General features: G+C 37.1%; 1 protein-coding gene across 2 annotated transcripts in view; it reads left to right on the forward strand.

Moving 5' to 3' along the window:
- The window catches only part of LOC135209272 (uncharacterized), a 32448-nt gene extending 15379 nt beyond the window's left edge, over positions 1-17069 (forward strand). Inside the window, exons 2-5 of one of the 2 annotated variants that reach the window (XM_064241981.1) lie at positions 3585-3887; positions 4140-4275; positions 13932-14063; positions 14322-17069. In XM_064241981.1, coding sequence (XP_064098051.1) covers positions 3648-3887; positions 4140-4275; positions 13932-14063; positions 14322-14635 — 822 coding nt within the window. In that variant the 5' untranslated portion in view covers positions 3585-3647 and the 3' untranslated portion in view covers positions 14636-17069. The remainder of the gene's footprint in view (positions 1-3584; positions 3888-4139; positions 4276-13931; positions 14064-14321) is intronic. The other variant, XM_064241979.1, reaches the window with a different exon arrangement.
- Positions 17070-23864: the final 6795 nt, after the last annotated feature.

Below are 23864 nucleotides of genomic sequence, written 5' to 3' on the forward strand. Positions count from 1 at the left end.
ACTGGCGGCGCACTCTACCAGAATTCACTGAAATTCATGAAAAAATGCCTGGCAGAACAAGTGTTACCCAAATCATTGCTACCATACCGCATAAAAAGATACGATCAACATCCTTTTAACGAATTTTCTTCAATGATATTAAAACGTCACATTGCTGCAGCGAAAATGGAGGAAAAGGAGAAATTTAAATAACTGGAAAAAGCCCGACGTAACTTCAACTACTCGATTCCCGCTGATTGGAAACACGCATTGAGGCAAGAAATATATGGAAAACTTCATAGAACTACAGACACTTTGATTAGAAAACTGGACAGAAAATTAAACAACCTTATCAACGACAGTGATTGGACCAATAATGCTAGAAGTGATTGTGTGGTGAATTTATCAAGCAAACAAATAAGTGATAATGCAGTGAGTCCATTAGGCTTTGGGTTGTCTTTCTTCATTTGTAACAAACCCTCAGCTTTATCAATAGCGACATCTCTATATAAGTTTGAAAAATACTGTGACCTACCACAAAATCATTTAGACATTATCAAAGGCCTGACATATAGTGCTACGCATGCCTATCATGAAAATAACTTCCCTGCTCGCTACAGAAAAAGTTTAAAAGAATTGAAGAATGATAATAGCTTACACATTACCAAGGCTGATAAATCCAATAGTTTAGTGGTTCTGGACAAAACTGACTACATATCACGCATGCATACTTTACTAGAAGATGAAATAACTTACAAAAAGCTCGCAAAAAATCCGTTGGACCAAGTAATATAAAACACTAATATCAATATCAAACAAATTCTTAAAGAAAAAAAAGAACTTTTGTGTAAGTTAACTGTAAAGTGTCCCTCATTACCTTATTTATAAGGCCTAGTCAAAACTCATAAGGAAAACAAACCTATGCGCCCAATTATTAGTACTGTAGGATCAATTGCTTATAAACTATCTAAATATCTTACTAAATTGTTATCCCCGCTACTAGGAACTGTATCTAATTCACACATCCGGAATTCTCTTGATCTTGTGGAAAAATCAAATAACATTGTACTAAACCCTAGCGATATCTTTGTCAGTTTTGATGTATGGTCCTTGTTTACAAAAGTTTTATTGACTCTGTGCTAGAATATTTAAGTAATGAACTTGTACTGCATGAATTGCCTATGTCCGTTAGAATATTTAAGTAATGAACTTGTACTGCATGAATTGCCTATGTCCGTTAGTCACATAATTTCCTTGATTAAGTTATGTATTTGTGATTGCAGATTGATTTTTAATGGAGAATATTACCAACAAATATTTGGTATGGCCATGGGTAACCATTTATCACCTCTCCTTTCAAACTTATATATGGAATTTTTTGAGAGACAACACCTCCCGAATATCACACTTGTCCCCTTAAAATGGTACCAATATGTCGATGATATCTTAGTAGTCTTACCTGTTGGTATCGATGTAAATGATTTACTGTCTAAATTGAATAATTTAATACCATCCATAAAATTCACTGTTGAAATTGAAAATAACAGTGTCATCCCTTTCCTAGATGTATTAATACATAGAGAATCTTTCCAATGCAAATTCAGTATTTATTAGTACTGTAGGATTAATTGCTTATAAACTATCTAAATATCTTACTAAATTGTTATCTCAGCTACTAGGAACTGTATCTAATTCACACATCCGGAATTCTCTTGATCTTGTGGAAAAATTAAGTAACATTGTACTAAACCCTAGCGATATCTTTGTCAGTTTTGATGTATGTTCCTTGTTTACAAAAGTTTTATTGACTCTGTGCTAGAATATTTAAGTAATGAACTTGTACTGCATGAATTGCCTATGTTCGTTAGTCACATAATTTCCTTGATTAAGTTATGTATTTGTGATTGCAGATTGATTTTTACTGGAGAACATTACCAACAAATATTTGGTATGGCCATGGGTAACCCTTTATCACCTCTCCTTTCAAACTTATATATGGAATTTTTTGAGAGACAACACCTCCCGAATATCACACTTGTCCCCTTAAAATGGTACCGATATGTCGATGATATCTTAGTAGTCTTACCTGTTGGTATCGATGTAAATGATTTACTGTCTAAATTGAATAATTTAGTACCATCCATAAAATTCACTGTTGAAATTGAAAATAACAATGTCATCCCTTTCTAGATGTATTAATACATAGAGAATCTTTCCAATGCAAATTCAGTATTTATAGAAAACCCACAAATAATTAAATATATGTACATTTTTATTCTGGCCACCATCTTAATATTAAAATTTCAATTTTTTTTTTTATGTTCCTACGCGCTTTGCGTATCACGAGTCCACAATATCTTGACCAAGAAATAGAATACGTAAAAAAGATAGGAAACGATCTCTGCTACCCACCTCCTTTAATTGATTTATGTTATCAAAAAGCTCACAAAAAGTTTTATAGTGTTGCTATTAATGAAAAAGAAATGCTAATTAAGAATAGTCCCGTAACAAATAACAACATCATTTACAAAATTCCTTGTAAGGATTGCCCTTCGTTTTACGTTGGTCAGTCAAGTAAAAATTTATGTGTACGTATTAAGCAGCATATGTATTCAGCTAGAACAGCCCAGACTTCAAATGCACTGTTTATCCATCTGAGTGAAAAATCTCATTGTATTAATTGGGGTGATACCTCTGTAATTGCTAGATCTAATGATTATGTTTCAAGAAATTTACTGGAATCGGCAATTATACAAATCACTAATAAAAACAACCTAAATCTTAGTCTGGGAATGTACCATTTGGACCCATATATTTGTAAGATGTTTATGAAGGAAATTAAAATAAATGAACTACTAATAAATTAGTCCCACTTGTATATAGTTATTATTTATTTCTCTCTCACTCTCTCTCTGGTTCGATATTCTCTCTCCCTCTTTCTCTTGCTTGATATATATATATATCTATATTTTCTTTCGTCTTTTCATTAATAATAATTTTTTGGAAAATTTGTGTAAATTTCATGATATTAAGTTGTATATGCTTCCTTGTTTTTTCAAAATGTACTGTTTTCTGGAAGAATAATCTGTTTACTGCGTGTGTATCCTCCAAGGTGTGGCTACCCTCAGGCGTTTCCTCATTTCTGTAGAGCGAAATTGACCTTATTGCTAATCTTGTAGTATCAGTTTGGATATTGAGCCTTCTTTTGACTATGTTTTCCTCTGTAAAATCAGTTTGCCTTAGTAAAGGGTCGGAACAAGACCAAAAGTACTCGGCTATCTCGCTTTTTCATTTTTTCCTTCGTGGCAAAAACCTTTATTTATACATAGCATCACGTTTTATATACTTCGTGATCAAGTTATATATATATATATATGTATATATATATATATATATATATAATATATATATATATATATATATATATATATATATATATATGTGTGTGTGTGTGTGTGTGTGTGTGTGTGTGTGTGTGTGTGAGAGAAAGGTTTTTCATAGAAGAACCTACAAATTCTTCTAAAATATTTATATCTGGACAAAGTTATAGCTTGTGAACAGTCTCATATTATTTTAATAATTATTTATATTTTCATCCTTAACAGCCAGTCTGATTTTTCCCTCCTCTCACCAAATATCAATCGGGTCTTTGTTGAACAGAAGGGACCATGTACCAATCAACGAAGAATGAGCCTGCTACTATCCCACTTCCTGAGTGTGATCTTGTTAAGATCGAGTCCAGAATTTCATGTTGGGACGACTATCCTCAAATTGAATTGCAAGTCACATGGAATAACTATACTTTGAATGCGTCCAGCCTCTTCCACTGTTTCTGTAGACGTGATCATCCAATATTTCATCGAAGATATTCTAGGGTTCCATTGATTCAAATTGAAATTTCAAGAGAAGTAAGTATATTAATTCTGTACAACAAAAACAGTTAGCTCTCCTTCAAACTGGCAAGATGAAACCTGCCGAATCACAATAAATGAAATTATACACGATTGTGCAAGTCATTTGAAATCTCCATGGCAGGAGAAAGGAGAATTTAATATATGTTCTGTCAGTTAACCTAGGAAAATTAGAACCTTTGATGATGGGTCTTGGTTATATTTGTTAAATTGTAAACAGTGTAATGATCTCCTTTTTAACCTATTCAGACACTTCAAGCTTCACGGTATTGCGACGTGATGATTCGAGATCCAGAGTCCCGGACTCTTAAAGGACGCACCTTGATTATTTCAAGCGATGAAATGCTGGAATGGGATCTTTATATCCGTGGTAACTGCAACATATGTAAGTAGAGCACCAACATTCATACGCTATACCTCTCTCATAAAAGCTTTCTCAATAAAAATTGTGCAAAGTTCCCTTCTGTGTAGTTGTGTCCGTTGTGCAACTGTGTTTGTGTAGCTCTCACGCTGGTTAATGAGACAAACTGATTTCATTCAAATCTCTTTTGATCACCAGTTTAGCTTTGAAGATCATAAATCATGCATCACCCCAAAAATTCTTATTCCTCCTTCTTTTGTATTATTCAGAAACTGCGTCCAGTTACCGACCACAAGATACTTTTCATACGCTTTTATTTAGGTTGCTTTTGTGCTTGTTTGTTTGTTTTCCTTGGTCCAATCTTGCAACTCAATTTTCGCCCTGTTCTCTTCGTCCGGCCTAACTTGAAATTTTACACGTTACTCAATTCCGGTGACAATACAACCTTACATGATCATTAAGTCGGCAGTGACTTCTACTGACCTCTCCTCGTATTTCAATAGTTGTATGAAACTCTTCGCATTTTTCACAACTTCTTTGACTCTGTAGAATGAGTTAATAACACTTCAGATTTTTCAAATTTTCTTTGGCTCGACAGGATATCAATGTCGTTAGCTACAATAAAAAATCGGCTACAATATCCGTCAGAACTAAAAAGTATAAAATAAAATAAAAAAAACCTAAAACACTCTTTTATGCAGATGAACTAAAAAGAGAAAAATAGTTTTTTTGAGACACCAATCAAACAAAAGTTTGGGGCCAAACATGGAAGGAAATGATACAAGAGATAAAAAATTATTTTTCTTTTCTTGTACCATTTCTTCCCATCTTTGGCGCCCACTCTTTTATTTTTGTAGACATGATTGCTTGTCAAAAAATCCTGGTGTATCGAAAAATTTACTTTCTATTTTTCAGTGCATTTTAATAAAAGTGCGTTTAAAGAAATTTATATATTTTTTACAATAACTAATGGATTATCACATTTAACTTTCTTTAAAAAAAACTTTAGAACAAATATCTTTCTATGCCTCCAGATTTCCATGATCTTGAGGTACGTACGTTCATTTGCTTCTGAAATATTCTGTTACAATATGCATAAGTACCAAGTTATATTGATGGTTTTATTACGAAGATAAATTACAGAATTTGTTTATACTTCAAGATGGTCATACATGGGCACATTCGCACATACACTCAGACATACACAAACACATGCACTAAGTTTGTGCATATATGCAAACACACACATATATAGTATATACTATATATGTACTGTCAGAAGGGTCCCCCTTCCCTTCCATCTCAGCTTATAATTTTTATATTATAATATTCCATTCAGAACAAAATACAAGACGTTCACTCTCGACGTGGTTCGGAAGTCACGTAAAGCCATTGGTCCCGTTGCTGAATAACCACTGGTTCAATGCAACGTAAAAAAAAAAAAACACCATACACAACAAAATACAGGCGACTTGCTCCTCTCCCTTTCTCTCTCCCCACTTCCTTCAAGGATTAATGCTGTAACACCCTTTGTTCCCCCGACTGCTTGTTTACCTGATTTGCACATGCTGCTGAGGACAAAGTCTATCTGGGAGAGGATTACCTGGCCACATGTTGGAGGGGTGAAAAAAGGAGGAAGCGCCCCCTAACCCAGAAATAAGGGAACTTTCACCAAGGTGATAAATAGGCTTGACATGACACAGACGTCCTTAGATCCCTTTTAGAGCTCGTCTTGGCTGCTTTTAAGCCACGTACCCCCTTGGAGAAGGTGGCTGTTAATTTCCCTTGTGAACTGAGTCGTGTCTTTCTCCCACTGGTGCCTCTCTAAGCTTAGAAGACACCTAGAATCTCATACAGTCAGGTAACGAGCAATTCCAGACTATTAGCGGTCAGATGTCTCATATCTTTGACTTATTTCCTTTTCCATTTCTAGAACGATGCCTGTGTTGATATAATAGCCATCCGTTGTTTTGGGCCTTCAGCCAGAAGAGTAAATCAGTAAAAAGTGTCGTGTTTCATGTTATTTGTGAGATTAATGCACCAGGTACCTTCCGTACATCCACCCTCAATCTGGCCACATATCGATTGCAATCTGTTCACTCCCATTGTAGTAGAGTAGCTGTGGAATTTGGCTTTTCACTACATGTGTGCTCCGATGGGAACCCTTTTCACCCCATATTTCGTCGCTCCACGTTTCGGAAGATTCGGATCTTTGTTCAACTACAACAGAATCTTTTTATTGCATTGTTATCTTGTTATGAAGTCCTTACATCCCCCTTCACTCACTTAGTATAATCTTTCTAATATAGATATTAGTATAAATATAGTTAACTCAGTTAACTATCAGAGTTTATCTTAATATTACCCAATTTGAAGTAGGCTTTCAGCCCTAATCTTGGCATATAACTTATGCAGATTTAATCAATCATTCATCATTCAATTGTGTAGTTAATAGTAGATTCCTACCAGTGGCGACATCTTAGCCAGATCTTGTGTTATTTGGTGCAAAATTCCCTTCCATAGGTGACCATCAATGATTAGCGTTTGCTAAAAGCTGGTCGCAAGAGTGGAAACTAATCTGAAAATCTGTGAGTAAAATTTCCTGCCCGAGCACAACAAACAGAATTTAACCAGTTCCACAGCGTTATTTTATGTTTTTAGGTTAGGGTTGAATAAATATCCTGACTGCTAAAATGAAAGGTTGCAGATAAAAATATCTTAAGATATGCATGCCAAATTAGGCTCAAGAAAGAAGAGAATAATGAATAAAAAATACAACAGTTTTGACAGCTATTGCATGGCATGAGAGCTCGCATGCCTTTCCATTCTAGGTTAGCTAGGATAGTGCCTAGTGAAATCTGGAGTTTTTAAAAGGAAATAGTGCCCGTATTTCCATCACTAAATTTTATCAAGGGAGTTTTCGAGCCCAAAGTAGCCAAGTTAGCTGGCGTTGCGGGATCTCTCTCTCTCTCTCTCGCTCGCTGTGCTGGGTAGGAATAGGAGAATTATATACCTGCTCATTCATTCGTTTCGATAATGCATCCTCGCAGTAAAAGGTAATTTTGTTCTACAAAGGCATTGCTAGAATAATAGTTGAAATGACGTGTAAGAACTAACGTAATAATAATATGCTGTAACGATCAGCCACGTTTAAGAATTCCATCCTTGTATTTGTTTAGACAGACCAGGTAAAATTCATTCATTTTTTCGAGGTCGTGGAATGATGTTGTTTAAGATTTAGGCAGCCTTGTGCTGGCACGGGCTCTGGCTCCCGGAGCAACCCATAATAGACAGGGTTAACAGAGTACTGGGTTAGACCGTCCCATCGTTACTGCGCATATTTGTGACGTTATTGGTAGGTGGCCATAAAAGAAAACCAAGAAAACAAATGAATTAAGGGTCACTATAGGAATTGTTTGCCCACACCCAGTACCTATATCTTTCATGACCTAATGTGAGAGAGGTCCCCGTTAATCTCCAGGTACTGGAAGATAGTTTCCTTGTTCTTCACTCTGAACCTCAGTCAGATCAGCCACGTGACGTCATGCGCGAGATTGTCCTATTTTGGTCAGAAGCAGTCTAACCCTGTACTCTATTAATTCTGGTAATAGAGGTCGTGTAAGAATCCCGCAAGTGTGTAAACGTCGAGTTGCCGGCAAGCAAATATCTCTGTATGGCAACTCACACGGATTAGAACGAGTAGGATAAAGTCGCCTTTAGATTTCCCCAAAGAAATTAGGTCTCCTTCCCCACGTGGGAGGAAAATGACTTAGACTTAGCGTTCATGAATGCGTCTGTAACGTGCAAGTCAGCATTGTAATTTTTTCTCTCTCTCTTATATACCACATTTCTCTGTGTACTCAAGTAGAGCATTTCATATTCTACCGTTATCATTTTTTATAACTGATACCCCATTACTGTGCACTCAGAGAGAGCGCTTCCTAATTTACGAATGTCATTATATTATTTCGAGCCATTAGTGAAAAAGGATCTAAGCATTAATCATTTCACGATTCCATGATATTATCTCATAAGGTTTAACACCTTTCCATTGCATGGTTAGCACTACCAATCCAAGACTTCCGGGTCTTCTTTCCAAGTCCTAGTGACTTCATTTTTACTTGCAGTAAATATATACAAGTTTTGTGTTGAAATTCCTAACTTTCAGATCTTCATTCCAAGTTCTTATAATCATTCCTTTTTACTAGCAGCGAATATGCAAAAGTTTTTTGCTGCAATTCCAAGACTTTCAAGTCTTCATTCCAAGTCCTTGTGACTATTAATTTCTTTGGTCCTATTGACGATTAAGGACAAGGTCTTGTGCCTGCCATTCCAAGGGTCTTGTGCCTGCCATTCTAAGGCTCTTGTGCTTGAAATTTCCAAGGCTTAGTGCCTGCTAACTACAAGACTTCTAAGTCTTCTTTCCACATCCCTTCAGTGCCACTCCCAAAACCACCCACACTCTACCCCTACCAGATGGCTAATGCTGGCTTTGAGAAACTTAAGGCTCTCTCCAAGTTGGAGAAACAAATGGGACTGAAGGGCCAGTACTTATTTAACTGTGTAAACACAGAGATTGCCACAGCCAAGGCAGAGATGGAGAAAGAAAGATTAGCCCAAGAGAAGAGGGAAGAAGCAGAGAGAGCAGAGAAGGCAAAAGAAAGAGCAGAGAGGGAGAAAGAAAGGGCACAGAGGGAGAAAGAAAGATTAGCTAAAGAGAAGAGGGAAGAAGCAGAGAGAGTGGAGAAGGAGAGAAAGAGAGGGGAGGGAAAAAGAAAGGGTTTGTCAACTTGCTATGGTAGCCCAGGGCATGCATCCCTCGGCGACCCCTTCACCCCATTCCACAATCAGCAGTGTGGGAACTCTCATTAAGTCGTGGGACGAGGGTGAGCCAGAAGCTTGGCTTGACCTTATTGAGTGGGTGTTAGAGAACTACAATCCCACTCCCAGCAAAATAGCTCTCATTTTAGGGAGGCACTTAGGAGGAAAGGGTATCAACACGTTCAATGCGCTGCTGACTGGAGATACTGGCCGGAGATAAAGGGAACATTGCCCTAGTCTAGGAGGCAATCATAAGAGCTTTTCACATAACCCCAGACCAGTGGAGGCAGAGATGGAGAGGTATGCTTAAGGAGGCTGGCCAAACCTGGTCAAGAGTGAGTGGCCAAGAAAAGACCAACCCTTTGTAGATGGACTGATGTCTCCCAAGCCACATCAGCAGAAGAAATCCTGGAGCTTTTCCAGTTAGAGGATGTCCTCTCATACTCCCCTCCTGATCTTGCAACCTATCTGGTGGATAAGTCTCTTAAGACATTTGTAGAGTGCTGTTAGTGGTCTGATGCCTTCGATACCCACCATCTGCAACTCAGCTCCCTCGAAAGGAAAATTCCCCCCTCAGGGGCCCCCCACTACTAACTCCAAGCCAACCCAGCAGCCGATCAATCTGTCAGAGAAACCTGAGTGTGCACACTGCAATAAACTTGTGCACTCCACGGTACTGTGCCACTTCAAAGCAGACCCCCAGCTGCAGGCTCCAGCAAAGACCAAAAATGGCACCCTTAAAATCAGACTGCCAACAGCCATTGAACTCGGAACAATAGGCCTACCCCCCTCCTCTGGGGCAGTGCCAACTGCAGTTATTGCACTACATGCAGGGTTCATGGGCACTCCCCTACATGGGCTAAATGCATCAGTGAAACTGCTACTCTTGCCATTGCCATGGCTGTGGCAGATCCTCTATCCTTAGGCTGCCAGCTCAGGGCCCTACATGCGTGGCACCTCCTTGAGGTAGCCATCTTGCCCACAAAGTCAGAGCATTCTTATTACCATCTGGTTGAGGGTCACACGCCCTCACCAATCTAACATATGTACTCTAGCACTAGCAACTTATATTCCTGGAGGGTATGATGTCTTGCTGGGACAAGATTTTAAGTCTCCTCTTACATTTAGACAATCCTAGGGCCCACTCCTTTAAATAGATCCGGCCAGCTCCAACGGTCCTTATAGACCTACTTCTAACTCACTGCCAGTGCCACTTGAAGGCCCTGGCCAGTGTCATGCCCCACCATTCTTGGACATTGAACCAAGTTCGAATCTTCTCCCTGTGCCTGGAATTGCCTTACTGCCAGTGTTGGTGCAAGACTCAAGTTTCCTTCTTGGAGATCCAGTCTGGGCCGCCTCTCACCTCCCATTTTGACTCTGCTACCAGTGCCAGTGAGAGAGGGCAAGCCAATTCCAGTAGGAACTGCCTCAGACCCTAATAACCACAGTGGAAGCTCACCCAAGGGTGCGGCCTCACAAACTTTGCCTGAGTTGGTCACCCCTACTTCGGAGTCAATAACGCCAAACAATAACCTCCTTCTCTTCCTCCCTGTCAGCAGCTGACCAATCCCTGAGTAAGGACTTGTGTGAATTAAGTTTGGCCGAAAAACTCAAGGAACTGAGGCAAATGGTGTTAGGAGTGTCACTGTTCCTGTTGTTGCAGCAGCTGGCACTCAGGCATCTTCATCAGACTTGGTTCTCCCAAGTCCCCCTTTGGAATTATTAACCTGACCACGGAGAGGTCCAAGGAAGATAGGTAAAGGGCATGAGGCCCCAAGAAAACTAAGAGTCGATAGTCTCTCTCCCCACTAGTGCCCCTGGCACAGTGCCACACTCTGAAGGGGAATTCTTCCTTCGTATTGTTTTGTAAATGTTTCTACTTGTACTCTTCCATCTCTTCCTTTCACTCTCATTTTACGCCTTATTTAGGTATGGAGGAGTTATGGGGGTTCCATTTGACAACATCCTTGAGAGAGGAGAGAGAGAGAGAGAGAGAGAGAGAGAGAAGAAGGAAAAGGGAGGGAAGGTTTTTCCCCGGTGGGTTTTTTTTTTTTGTAAAAATGGCTGTTGAGATGTTGTAGTATGTATTTGTTTGTTTTGGTTCCCGAGAGATAGAAAGAGTAAGAGAGAGAGAGAGAGAGAGAGCGTAATTGGTGGATGGATGGTTAACGATTGAATTGGTTGTTGGTGAGTTCTGGGTTGTCTGCTGGTGCAGTTGGAGTTAGTTGTTAAGATTAGAGTTCTGAGGAGTCAGCCTGTAATCAGAGATTGTGATGGCCAGTAGTGTCATCCACGGTCTGTGAAGAGTGTTGAAGGCATTGATGGTCGGTTAAGTTGTGTGTTATTGATTTGTTGTTTAGTTTGTTGTTGAGTTTGATATTGTTTGCTTTAGAGTTGTTGTGCATGTGTTGTTGAATTTGTTGTGCTTGTGAGTTTCTGTTGAGTTATATGTGAGTTGTTATACCTGAGGGTTGTTGTTGTTGGGGAGCTATTGCGGTTTCTTGGTGTAGTTGTGAGCTGTTGAGGGTTGCTGTTGGTGAGCTGTTGTGATTTCTTGGTGTTGTTAGTGGGTGTGTGTTGCCTTTTTATGTTGTTGTTTTTTGTGTTAGTGATTGTTTGTGCAGTGGTCTTTTGTTGTGGTTGTAGTCCTTATTTGTTTGCTGTGTTGTGGTTGTATTCCTTGTTTGTTGTTGAGTTGTGGGGTTGTGGTTCTTGGTAGTTGTCTTTGCTGTTGGTTGTGTGTTATGACGGCCGTATCCAGTGGACAGTACAGTTACTCGCCCTGAGTGTGTCAAGTAGTAGTTGGTAAGTCCATGTGTTTTGAGAGTTTTGTTTTTGTTTTTGGGTTTGTGATCCCCCCACATAGGCACCTTCATTTGTTTTATACTCTGCCTATGCAGAGTGCCATTAGCCAGAGATTTCGGCCATATAGGTTAGTAAACCTCTCTGAAAATGCCACCAAAGGCATAGTTGGCTTTGAATAGTATGCCCCAAAAGCCCATAAGCTTATTGTAGAGAGTGCCACATTTCCCACAGTATCATATCATAGGTACTTCATACCCTTTCATGAGATAAGGGATAAGTAAAAGTATTGGCCTACTAAAGCAACACTGTTTAAAACATGGCTACTTCACAAATTATCCGTTTTGATTTCTATAGCTGTAATTGAATATTCCCTCCTTGTCTCTATTCTTTCTTGTGATTTTGTATATCTTCGATGAAAAATGTTGTGTTGTGTAGCTCGTAAAGTGATTTGATAATTGACTTTCGTTATATGAGCCGCCCTGATGGCACAGAGCTATTATTGTATAAACTCATGGCCACACTAATCTACAAAGAAAACGTTGTTAATCCTTAAGTTATACATTTTTAATTTTATTTCGTTGTAATAGAATATTCGTGGATTCTGTCCTTGCTTGTAATATCGAATATTCCCTAAGGAGAAATGTGACGTACTGTATAGCTGAGTAATTTTAATTTAATTGTCATTAAGATGTTCTGGCACAGTACTATTTACTCATATGAACTCGTGGGTCCACTAATAAGACCACGAACGTTTGTGCCACCTCTTTAAGACCAACTAACCGCACGACCTTATGGTAGGCGAAAGGTTAAAAATATCGTGCCTGACATAGTAACTTTGTAGTTTAAGGAATAGCCTAGCTACAAGTTCAATTACTAATTTGTTTGTTAATGATTCACTATATGTTGCTGACATTTTAAATTACCATTGCATAATACGAGTTTTCAATTAATATTATTCATTGAATCTTTATTTTGAATTCATACTAAATTTTATGCTTCATCCATGCCTAGCAACAAGTGAAGTTTATAACTTCTGCGAGTAAAGTGACAATTTTGATGTCATGCAGTTCTACCTTTCGCCGAACGTTATTTCTCGTTAATTGGTTAACCTGAAGATTGTGGGTTCGAGGGCTAGTAATAATATCCACATGCATAAAAATATTACAAAAGACTCTATATTGAAATAATATACTAAAAACAACTACAAAATATTATACACAAAATGCCAGGAGAAAGGTATTACCGTCCAAACGAACGGAGAGAAAACGAGTGGCAGAGAAATGTTATGGTAAGAAAAGAGCGTCGAGGCAGTTTGATTGTTTCACTTCGAAACTACTTGTATAATAGAGACTCAAGGATTGGATAACTGTACACTCCCGTAGGGGGGGAGGTAGTGCTGTCAGTGGACCTCATGCGGTGCACTGTAGGCATTACTTAAGGTCCTTTGCAGCGTGCCTTCGGCCCCTAACTGCAAACACTGTCGTTCCTTTTACTGTACCTCCTTTCATATTCTCCTTCTTTATCTTACTTTCCACCCTCTCCTAACACTTGATTCATAGTGCAACTGCGAGGTTTTCCTCCTGTTACCCCTTTCAAACCTTTTACTGTCAATTTCCATTTCAGCGCTGAATGACCTCATAGGTCCCAGTCCTTGCTAAATTCTGTATTCAACGCAATTCAACTCGGTAACTGGACACGTGTGACAGCTGATGCCTCTGTAACAATTGATGCATTATCCGCCAATGCAGGTCATAAATTTGAGCCTGTTTCTGGTTTGGAGAGAATGCGAATATTTGTAAAAAGGCAAAGTTTCTTAATAAATATTAAGTCTGCCACAGTATGGCTGAAATTATTTATATTTTGCTTCAATGACGCCTTCAACAAATGAAGATGAAAGTTATCGCTGAAGTCTTTTGGTACGTAATCAGTATCTCTATACAAAAAAAAAAAAAAAAAAAAAACATTGAATATCACACAAAACGTAACAGCGTGCACTCATCATTCCACCTTGCAACTACCTCCCATTCTGCCCTAATTCCGTCACATTTATCCAGTTTACCAGAAAGCCCAGACGTGGAAAACTGCAACTTTTGCGACAGGAGCTGTGGCCATCCTCTTTCTTGCGGTGACGATCTCTTTGGCTGTCTATATTCTCCTCAAGAAGCGAAATACCAGGAGCTTAAAAGGTAAGGAAATTTTTGATAGAGAAGAAAGCCAAAAAATGCAAGTACATTTTGTATAGTTCTCAGTTACAATATTAAAAATAATTTTATATCAGTGCCTACTTGTTAACCTTCAGGTATGTATTTATCTCTCTGTCTTCTACCATGTTAAAATTTAAAGAAAATCATGTTCATGTTTGGAACTTGTTCTCTCTATGAATTGGACATACACGCTGGAAATGGAACTGCATTCACTGTTATGATGCCATTTATTATTTTTAGGCCAAACACATCTAGAAATGCAAAATAACCACGAAATGTTCGACCTCGGAAGGTCCAATGCCACATACTTAGAGAAAGAGGAAGCTATTTATGACATTCCTGAAGGTTTCATGGGCACTGTGGAGAGCACAACAAACATGTACAGGAACAACCAGGCCTTGGAGACGAACCAGCAAAGCCCCATAGTGGACAGCGAGATGTATCTGATCCCGCAATGCATGCAAAAAGGTACAGAGACCGTTTATGAAAATGTCGCAGACCGCAGGCAGAACAACGACAATTTATATGAAAACCTCCCAGTCGTAAGATCCTAAAAAATATCGAAATGAGTAGAGGGTCTTGCCTGTCAAATCAACACCAGTATGTTTCCTGGGAGAGTTTGTTTTTCTTTCTGCAGCAATGATAGTATTTTGGAAGTATTATGCTATTCCCGTGGAGTCTTAGGCTTTATGTATGTGACACTGCTATGTCAGAGAGTTGTGAGTGACTTTTTCGACAGTTTGTTTAGGCGAGACCTCCCTTTGCTTCGTTTTTCGTGCTCGGCTCACGTGAGACTGTGACTTGCATGTCAAGATAAACTGTTGTGACCTATAGTAGTAATAGTAGAAGCAGTTGCTGTATTCATTTATATTATTATCTTTTAAAAGGAAGAAGACCAATCGTTACCAACTACGTGCAAATAAGAAGAATCAGGTGAGCACCTTGGCATGGAGAAAACAACTGTTTCGAGATGATGTAAATACTTTTGAACTTTTAGGTATTCACTCCAGTATTTCAGTACAAGAAATCTGGCAACATTGCAGATTATCAATATCGATGTATTTCTTTCTCCGGCTCCGCTGTGCATACAAGCATTCTTTAAACTATGACACTGCAAGCTCTTCTCCATTCAAGAGGTCATCATGAGTGTGGGAAATATTCCTTATAATAATCCTAATCCTTATATTATTTGTCTGTTTCTGTTGTTTAGAAAATGAGATATATATTTATTTTTTTATCATGTTCTTAACGGCCGTTACAGGTATAATAACATGCGGTGATAGTTGAACGAGGATGCTAGGCTGTGCTTGCCCCTCTCTGTATGTATGTATGTTTGTATTAACGCACGATCATGAATTAGTTCATTATATTTAACCATTGTGTTGATACTCGTGTTTTCTTTTGAATGTATCTTTTTGTAACTAATTATAAGATTTTGCGTTGATATGAATCTCATAAGGAAGTTCTGTATTCAGCATTTATGTTACAACTGGCCTCCTTACCCTCTAAATTCTGAGTGTAGAATGCGACCAAACTGGCCAAGAGCCACCATGAGAGCAATAACTCATGCTGGCATATGACCAGCTTAATGTACGTCTATATTGCATGACATAATAAGGGTGAAAGAACCACATCTACTCGAGAATGACACTCAACATAATTTTATCTGATTTTGCTATGTTCTAGTACGTAGTATCTGTGGTGCGGTTAACACCGAAAAGATGGTTTTACAGAAAGGCGAGGTCTTTTGACATAACGTCAGTAGACGTTTCAGTAACGCAGTATGATTACTGTTTTAGTTATGATAATTCATTTGTCCATATATAAATGAAATTGCTCTTGGTGAATGTATTGCGCATATCACGTATGGTAAGAGTTGAAGGTATTATTGGGTCTTGTTTGGGCCTCTCGCCAGAGGAGCCATTAGGAGAGGTCAAGAGATAGGGAGGGGAAAGGAAGGGTAGTATAGTTCGCCCCTCTGATCGCTCCTTTGCGTGCCCCTCTGTGGATGTGTATGTGTGTGCGTAGTACACTGGATGGGCGTGATATCGCCCAAAATTGTATTGACCCACACCACCAATTAGTTCACTGCATTTAATAAATATGTTGAAGTTGCACACTATTATATTTGGAATTTATTCTTGATAATGAACTTGATAATTATTGTAAAGTTTTTTATGTTCATGAAAACCTTGCAAGTCAGTTCTACATTCGTGGTAATTGTATAACTTGTCTCTTTTCCCCAACAAAACCCGAATGCAGGACGGGATGAATAGCTTCTTGGCTCAACTTTGAGGTGACCTGTCATCTAGTGTTGTGTAGTGATGTGTGTGTGGATTTAGAAAGGGCGATTGCCCTGATTCTTTGAATTTTGTCGTAATTTGTTTCATTTGAGTGCCATTGATTTATAATTCTCCTTGAGTGATTAATTTCATTTGTCACTTATGTTATTACTCTTTGATATGTTTAACCTTTAGTTATTAAATTAATTTCAACTTTACATAATATTATATCAAATGTGTTCCAATATCCCTCCATTTTATTTCATTTTTCCTATGTTTCAGTTTTATGGATTGTGAATATAAATTGATCTGATAAACTTTTACTGTGTTCATACTTAAGGTTACGCAGATAACTTGTAGAAACGAGATAACACAGCGGTCCTCTAAGATCTGAAAATCAACCCGTGAGTACTCGCAACATTTTGGGAGAGAGAGAGAGAGACCTTACCTTACAGACCTTACAGTTCGTTCGGGTTGCCCCAGGTCCCTCAGTGTGAGGCGCCTCTAATGTCTACCAGAGAGTTGCTAGTACATCTTCCGGTATATTTTGCATCTTCCAATCTTGGATGGTCTGGGATGCAGTTTAGATATTTGTCGAGCTTATTCTTAAACACATCTACGCTCACTCCTGATATATTCCTCAGATGAGCTGGCAACGCATTGAATAGACGCTGCATTATCGATGCTGGTGCGTAGTGGATTAATGTTCTGTGTGCTTTCCTTATTTTTCCTGGTATAGTTTTGGGCACTATTAATCTACCTCTGCTTGCTCTTTCTGATATTTTTAGTTCCATGATATTTTCTGTTATTCCTTCTATCTGTTTCCATGCCTGAATTATCATGTAGCGTTCTCTTCTCCTTTCTAGACTATATAATTTTAAGGATTGTAGTCTTTCCCAGTAGTCTAGGTCCTTAACTTCTTCTATTCTAGCTGTAAAGGACCTTTGTACACTCTCTATTTGTGCAATATCCTTTTGATAGTGTGGGTACCATATCATATTGCAATATTCAAGTGGACTACGAACATATGTTTTATAAAGCATAATCATGTGTTCAGCTTTTCTTGTTTTGAAGTGCCGTAACAACATTCCCATTTTTGCTTTACATTTTGCCAACAGAATGGCTATTTGATCATTGCATAACATGTTCCTATTCATCATCACACCAAGGTCTTTAACTGCTTCCTTATTTGTGATTGTCTCATTATTAGGTCCCCTATATGCATATAGCTTTCCTTCTCTGTCTCCATAATTTATTGATTCAAATTTATCAGAGTTAAATACCATCCTATTTACCTCTGCCCAATCATATACTTTGTTAAGGTCTCTTTGTAGAGCGTTCCTATCTTCATCACAAGTAATTTCTCTACTTATTCTTGTGTCATCAGCGAAACTACTTACTACCGAATCCTTAACATTACTGTCTATGTCTTCAATCATAATAACAAACAATATTGCAGCTAGCACCGTACCTTGTGGCACACCGGATATTACCTTGGTTTCATCCGATTTCTCATCGTTTGCAATAACTATCTGTTTTCTGTTGTGTAAAAATTCTTTTAACCACTCTTCTACTTTATCTACGATATTGTGTTTTCTAATTTTCTTTGCTAATATATTATGGTCTACTTTGTCAAAAGCTTTTGCAAAGTCTAGATAAACCACATCTGTTTCATTTCCGCTTTTCATATTTTTGAATATGTTCTCACGGTGGACTAACAGTTGGGTTTGTGTACTTTTTCCGGGTACGAAACCGTGTTGTCCTATATTAAACAAATTATTTTTTATTAAATGTTTCATAATATTTTTCTTCATTACCCTTTCATAATATGTGATGTTAGACTCACAGGCCTATAATTACTTGCCTCTAGTCTTGATCCACTTTTGAAAGTAGGGGTGATATATGCTAATTTGTGCTCATCATAAATCTTGCCTGTATCTACACTTTGTCTTAATAATATTGCAAGTGGCTTTGCGATAGAATGAACTACTTTCTTTAACAAAATAGCAGGGACTCCATCCGGCCCTGCAGCAGCTCCATTTTTAATTTCATTAATTGCCTGCACAATATCAGCTTCATTAATTTCTATGTCAGCTAAATATTCACTATTTTCGTCCCTTACTTCTATATCATTATCTTCATTATCTATTCTAGGGGTGAATTCTCTCTTATATCGTTCTGCCAGTATGTTGCAAATTTCCTTTTTTTCATTCGTTAATCTCCCTTCAATTCTCAGAGGGCCTATTTCTATTCTTCTTTTATTCATCTTCTTCGCATATGAATATAATAGTTTGGGGTTTTGCTTGATATTTAATAGGGTTTTTTCTTCCGAGTCCCGTTTTTCATTTTCTTTTGATTGTATAATCTTTTGTTCTGCATTTTCTATCTTACTTTTTAGTTCTATAACTTTCCATGCATTTTTTTCTTTTGCAAGACCTTTTTTCCACTTTCTGATTTTCTGGAACAAGATCCTTCTGTCTCTTGGTATGCATGAATGATGTTTACTTTTCTTCTTCGGTATATATTTATCCACTATTTTTCTCCAATATTTTATATAATATCTCCGTATTTACCCTTATGTCATCACTTACGAAAATGTTATCCCAATCTTTGTTTAATTCTTCATTAATTTCTGACCATTTTATATTTTTACTGTAGAAGTTGTATTTTCCATATCCTTCCCACTTTTTCATTTCTTGCTTATCTCTATTTTCACTTGCTTTGGAATGAACTGTTAATTCTATGACATTATGATCTGAAATACTCGCATTATAAACTATTATTTCTTTAACATAATTCATCTCGTTCACAAATACTAGGTCTAAAGTATTTTCCTTTCTTGTTGGCAGGTGATTTATTTGTTGAATGTTGTATTCTAGTAGCATATCTAATAGCTTTTCAAATTGCCTCTTATCTTCTGCACTACTATTACTCTCTTTTTTATATGTATAAGTACAACCACAGTCTCCTATTCGTTCTTTCCATTCTACGAAAGGAAAGTTGAAGTCACCAGATAGGAGAATAGTCCAGTCCTTGTGATTTCTACATATATCATCCAATTTTTCAATTATTAAGTCAAACTTTTTATTCTTTAGTATTAGGAGGTCTATATATTACTATGTTCATCAATTTTTCAGATTCAAATTCTACCGCTATTAGTTCACATTCTGAGTTACTATATTTCTCATATATTTTTCCTTGTTTTTTGTCTTTCCCATATATTGCGGTTCCCCCTTGATTCCTATTTTTTCTATCGGATCTATAAGTTTGGAACCCTTTGGATTCCCAGTCTCTTGGGAATACCAGGTTTCACTTATATTCATTATATCTATTTTCTTTTCATTTTGGGTTAGTTCTTCTAAGTACTCTATTTTTCTTTTTGAGTTACTCGTAACTAAACCCTGCGCATTTATCACTATGATGGTTTGCGTGTTTTCTCCTTCATTTAATATTGGTAGTAATAAGGATTTTCCCATGTCTCTTTCCTGTTCTGGTATGTTGTTCTTTTTTTCATTTCCAGAAATTCTGACATTAAAAAATCCATCTTTTCCATAATATTTGATCTTCCTTCATCATAATTATTCATTTTGTGTCTGAATCTGCAATTTTCTCCGTTTCTGCAATATCCTCTTGCATAATAAATACAGTTATTATCTCTTGAGTAGAATTTCGGAGCTGATGCTTTGAAATTTTTTGCTGACACCTCTGCATATCTCATTGGTGGTTTGCTTTTCTCTTGATTTCTTGATTTCTCTCTTTATTTGTTTCTTTCTTATTTTGGATTTTATTACTTGGTTGGTTATTTATTTGATTATGAGAGAGAGAGAGAGAGAGAGAGAGAGAGAGAGAGAGAGAGAGAGAGAGAGAGAGAGAGAGAGAGACGCGTACCTCTGTTGTACTATTCATTAATGATATTGGTGTGCTATCCTCGTTAATAATGAATTGGGTTGAGAGATATCTCCCCGAAATTTAGAAACCGCAAAGAGAGTTTTGTGGAGTTGTTACATAAGGCTTTTAGGGGTTTTTGAACAAGTAACAACGTTTAGCATATACAGTCCACTAAGTCCATCTTTTTCGCCACATCTGCATTTTGTGCTGTAGATTTAACAGTTCATAATTTTCTTAAGTAAGTGGCTTTTTCATTCACTGTCCACAGGAAAAGACATCACAACTGGCGATATCTGACAAGTAAGCAAAGTAATGAGAAACTTGATATATCTCATTTCCAATGTTCTGATGCCAAACTGACTAGCTATTAGCCTATAGCTTTTTGGTTCCATAAAATTAAAAATCTTCACTTGACACTGGTGTTTAATGAGGTGTAGACCTAATTAGCATTTTTCTGTGAAATTTGTGTGAAAACTGCAACACAAAAAAAGAAAAGAAAAATAGTTTCCTTTAATTAAAAACTGACTACCTATACCTAGCCTGTTATTCCTGCATCTGGCCGTTTCTTGCTGATTTCTACTATGCACACAAAAGACGTCCTATTGGAGGTTGAGGTTTGTGTTAAATCTTTTAACAGGCAGGCTTTGTGATGACAAATCTTCAAACCATCAAGTTTTATAATGAATCACGGCCAAATAAACGAGTAAAGATCATATTTAAATCAGTTACCCATATATTCGTTTTCTCATGCACTATGCTGTCTTTACAAAAAACGAATTTCATGGATAACCTCATTTATTTTCCATTACTAAAGAATGATCAGATAGAGAGAGAGAGAGAGAGAGAGAGAGAGAGAGAGAGAGAGAGAGAGAGAGAGAGAGAGAGAGAGAGAGACAGACAGACAGACAGAGAGAGAGAGACAGACAGAGACAGACAGACAGATAGACAGACAGACGCGTACCTCTCGTCGTATCTCGAATAGCGATTTATGATCTGAGTTCATGTCTACAAGGACTGCTCAGTAAGTGAAAGTACTTAATTGTTGTACTATTCATTAATGATATTGGTGTGCTATCCTCGTTAATAATGAATTGGGTTGAGAGATATCTCCCCGAAATTTAGAAACCGCAAAGAGAGTTTTGTGGAGTTGTTACATAAGGCTTTTAGGGGTTTTTGAACAAGTAACAACGTTAAGCATATACAGTCCACTAAGTCCATCTTTTCGCCACATCTGCATTTTGTGCTGTAGATTTAACAGTTCATAATTTTCTTAAGTAAGTGGCTTTTTCATTCACTGTCCACAGGAAAAGACATCACAACTGGCGATATCTGACAAGTAAGCAAAGTAATGAGAAACTTGATATATCTCATTTCCAATGTTCTGATGCCAAACTGACTAGCTATTAGCCTATAGCTTTTTGGTTCCATAAAATTAAAAATCTTCACTTGACACTGGTGTTTAATGAGGTGTAGACCTAATTAGCATTTTTCTGTGAAATTTGTGTGAAAACTGCAACACAAAAAAAGAAAAGAAAAATAGTTTCCTTTATTTAATTAAAAACTGACTACCTATAGGTAGCTACCTAGCCTGTTATTCCTGCATCTGGCCGTTTCTTGCTGATTTTTACTATGCACACAAAAGACGTCCTATTGGAGGTTGAGGTTTGTGTTAAATCTTTTAACAGACAGGCTTTGTGATGACAAATCTTCAAACCATCAAGTTTTATAATGTATCACGGCCAAATAAACGAGTAAAGATCATATTTAAATTAGTTACCCATATATTCGTTTTCTCATGCACTATGCTGTCTTTACAAAAAACGAATTTCATGGATAACCTCATTTATTTTCCATTACTAAAGAATGATCAGATTTGCGCGAACTTTGGCCTCTAGAACGCTTCGGTTTTCCACGTCTTGGATGATACATTGTAATTTGATAATTTATACATAAGTAACGGTTTACCTAGCAATAAATGGTCCCCGTGCTACAGAGGAAGGGAGGGTCTCAGATACAGCAAGGCCTTCCTACTGCAGAAAATCTCCACTGAAATCTCCACTTTAAGGAGCCGAATCCACATTGCCTCCTTACTCGACCAAAGGTCCCCACAAAACGCGAGGAAACGTATACAGGTAACCACCAAACAATCAGTCAGCCGAGGAACCGCTTAAATATTAACAACTTTCGGTGGGAGGGAAAACTACTTCAGTGATGTTATCGATTCGTCACTGAAGTCCTGATTTCTTCTCTGTTCGCTGGGCGCTGGTTCGAACCGACGAGAGGACGAAATTATTATCAACTAAAAACTCCCCTTCGATTTACATATATGAAAATATATCTATTCCGAGCGAATCAGATATTAAAAGACACTTGTAGCTCGAATAATTTATATGAATCACGGTGATGTGATATTATATATATATATATATATATATATAATATATATATATATATATATATATATATATATATATATATATATATATAAACACCTCAGAGAAATGAAAATTGGTTTTAAATCCAGATCGGTTTCGGCTCTATTACTAAAGCACTTTCAGAGGACTGATACAAAGTGGTAGGAATTCCCATAACATATGCTAGAAAGTCAGTGCGTACCAATTTACAGACCGTTGGAAACCTAGTATTTGCTCCTGACATCATTAATGGGAAGTCAACCTTTACAAATCTGTTTATCTTGTGAGCCCTATTTCCCTTTTCCCTGTCTCTCTCATTTCCTTTCCTGAAAATTCAAACTTCTTGCATATTTCTGTTGAAATGAATGGATCAAGTTTATACACATGCTTTGGCTGATATTCATGTTCTTACAAAAATTCATTCTATAAAACTAGACTCAGTGATTTTTCATTATCAGAGTGAATTTATTTTTTTTTTTACTCCTGTACAGCTTTTTGTATGATTGTTACCACAAATATGAACAAATTTCCACTGTTCATCTGTCAAGTTTTTCACACATCTTATAAGCTGTTCTATTCTCTTATCATTGTTTTTTGCAAGTTAGACCAATAGAAAAGTTATTACAAGACTTACAAGTAATTCGGTATACACATTCTTTAGTACTTTCGGGCGAGTTCTTTATTATTATTATTATTATTATTATTATTATTATTATTATTATTATTATTATTATTATTATTATTATTATTATTATTATTATTATTATTTAGAAGATGAACCCTATTCACATGAATCGAGCCCTTAAGGGTTATTGACTTGAAATTCAAGCTTCCAAAGACTAAGGTGCTTATTTGAAAGAAGTGACAGAAGGTAATAGGAACTGCAGAAAGAAGAGATCATTTATTGGGAAAGAAAATACAAATTAACAAATTAATAGATACAAAGATAAAAGTGTTAGGTACTTAATTAAAATACAAGAATTGCTTTAGGATAGATATGAATTGCTTGCTCGCTTGAACTTTTGAGGTTGCAATAGCACATCCTCGGGAGGACTACATGTTCCATTGCTTCATTATTCTTAAATGCTAAATTTTATCCAAAATTCTTAAGTAGGTGGGGAATATCTGAAATAACTTCTTATTTAACAGTACAAGCAGTTTTTTTTTGTGCCATAATATTTTTTATAATTATAAAATGT

This window comes from Macrobrachium nipponense, chromosome 37, assembly GCF_015104395.2.
Source record: "Macrobrachium nipponense isolate FS-2020 chromosome 37, ASM1510439v2, whole genome shotgun sequence".
Lineage (NCBI taxonomy): Eukaryota > Metazoa > Arthropoda > Malacostraca > Decapoda > Palaemonidae > Macrobrachium > Macrobrachium nipponense.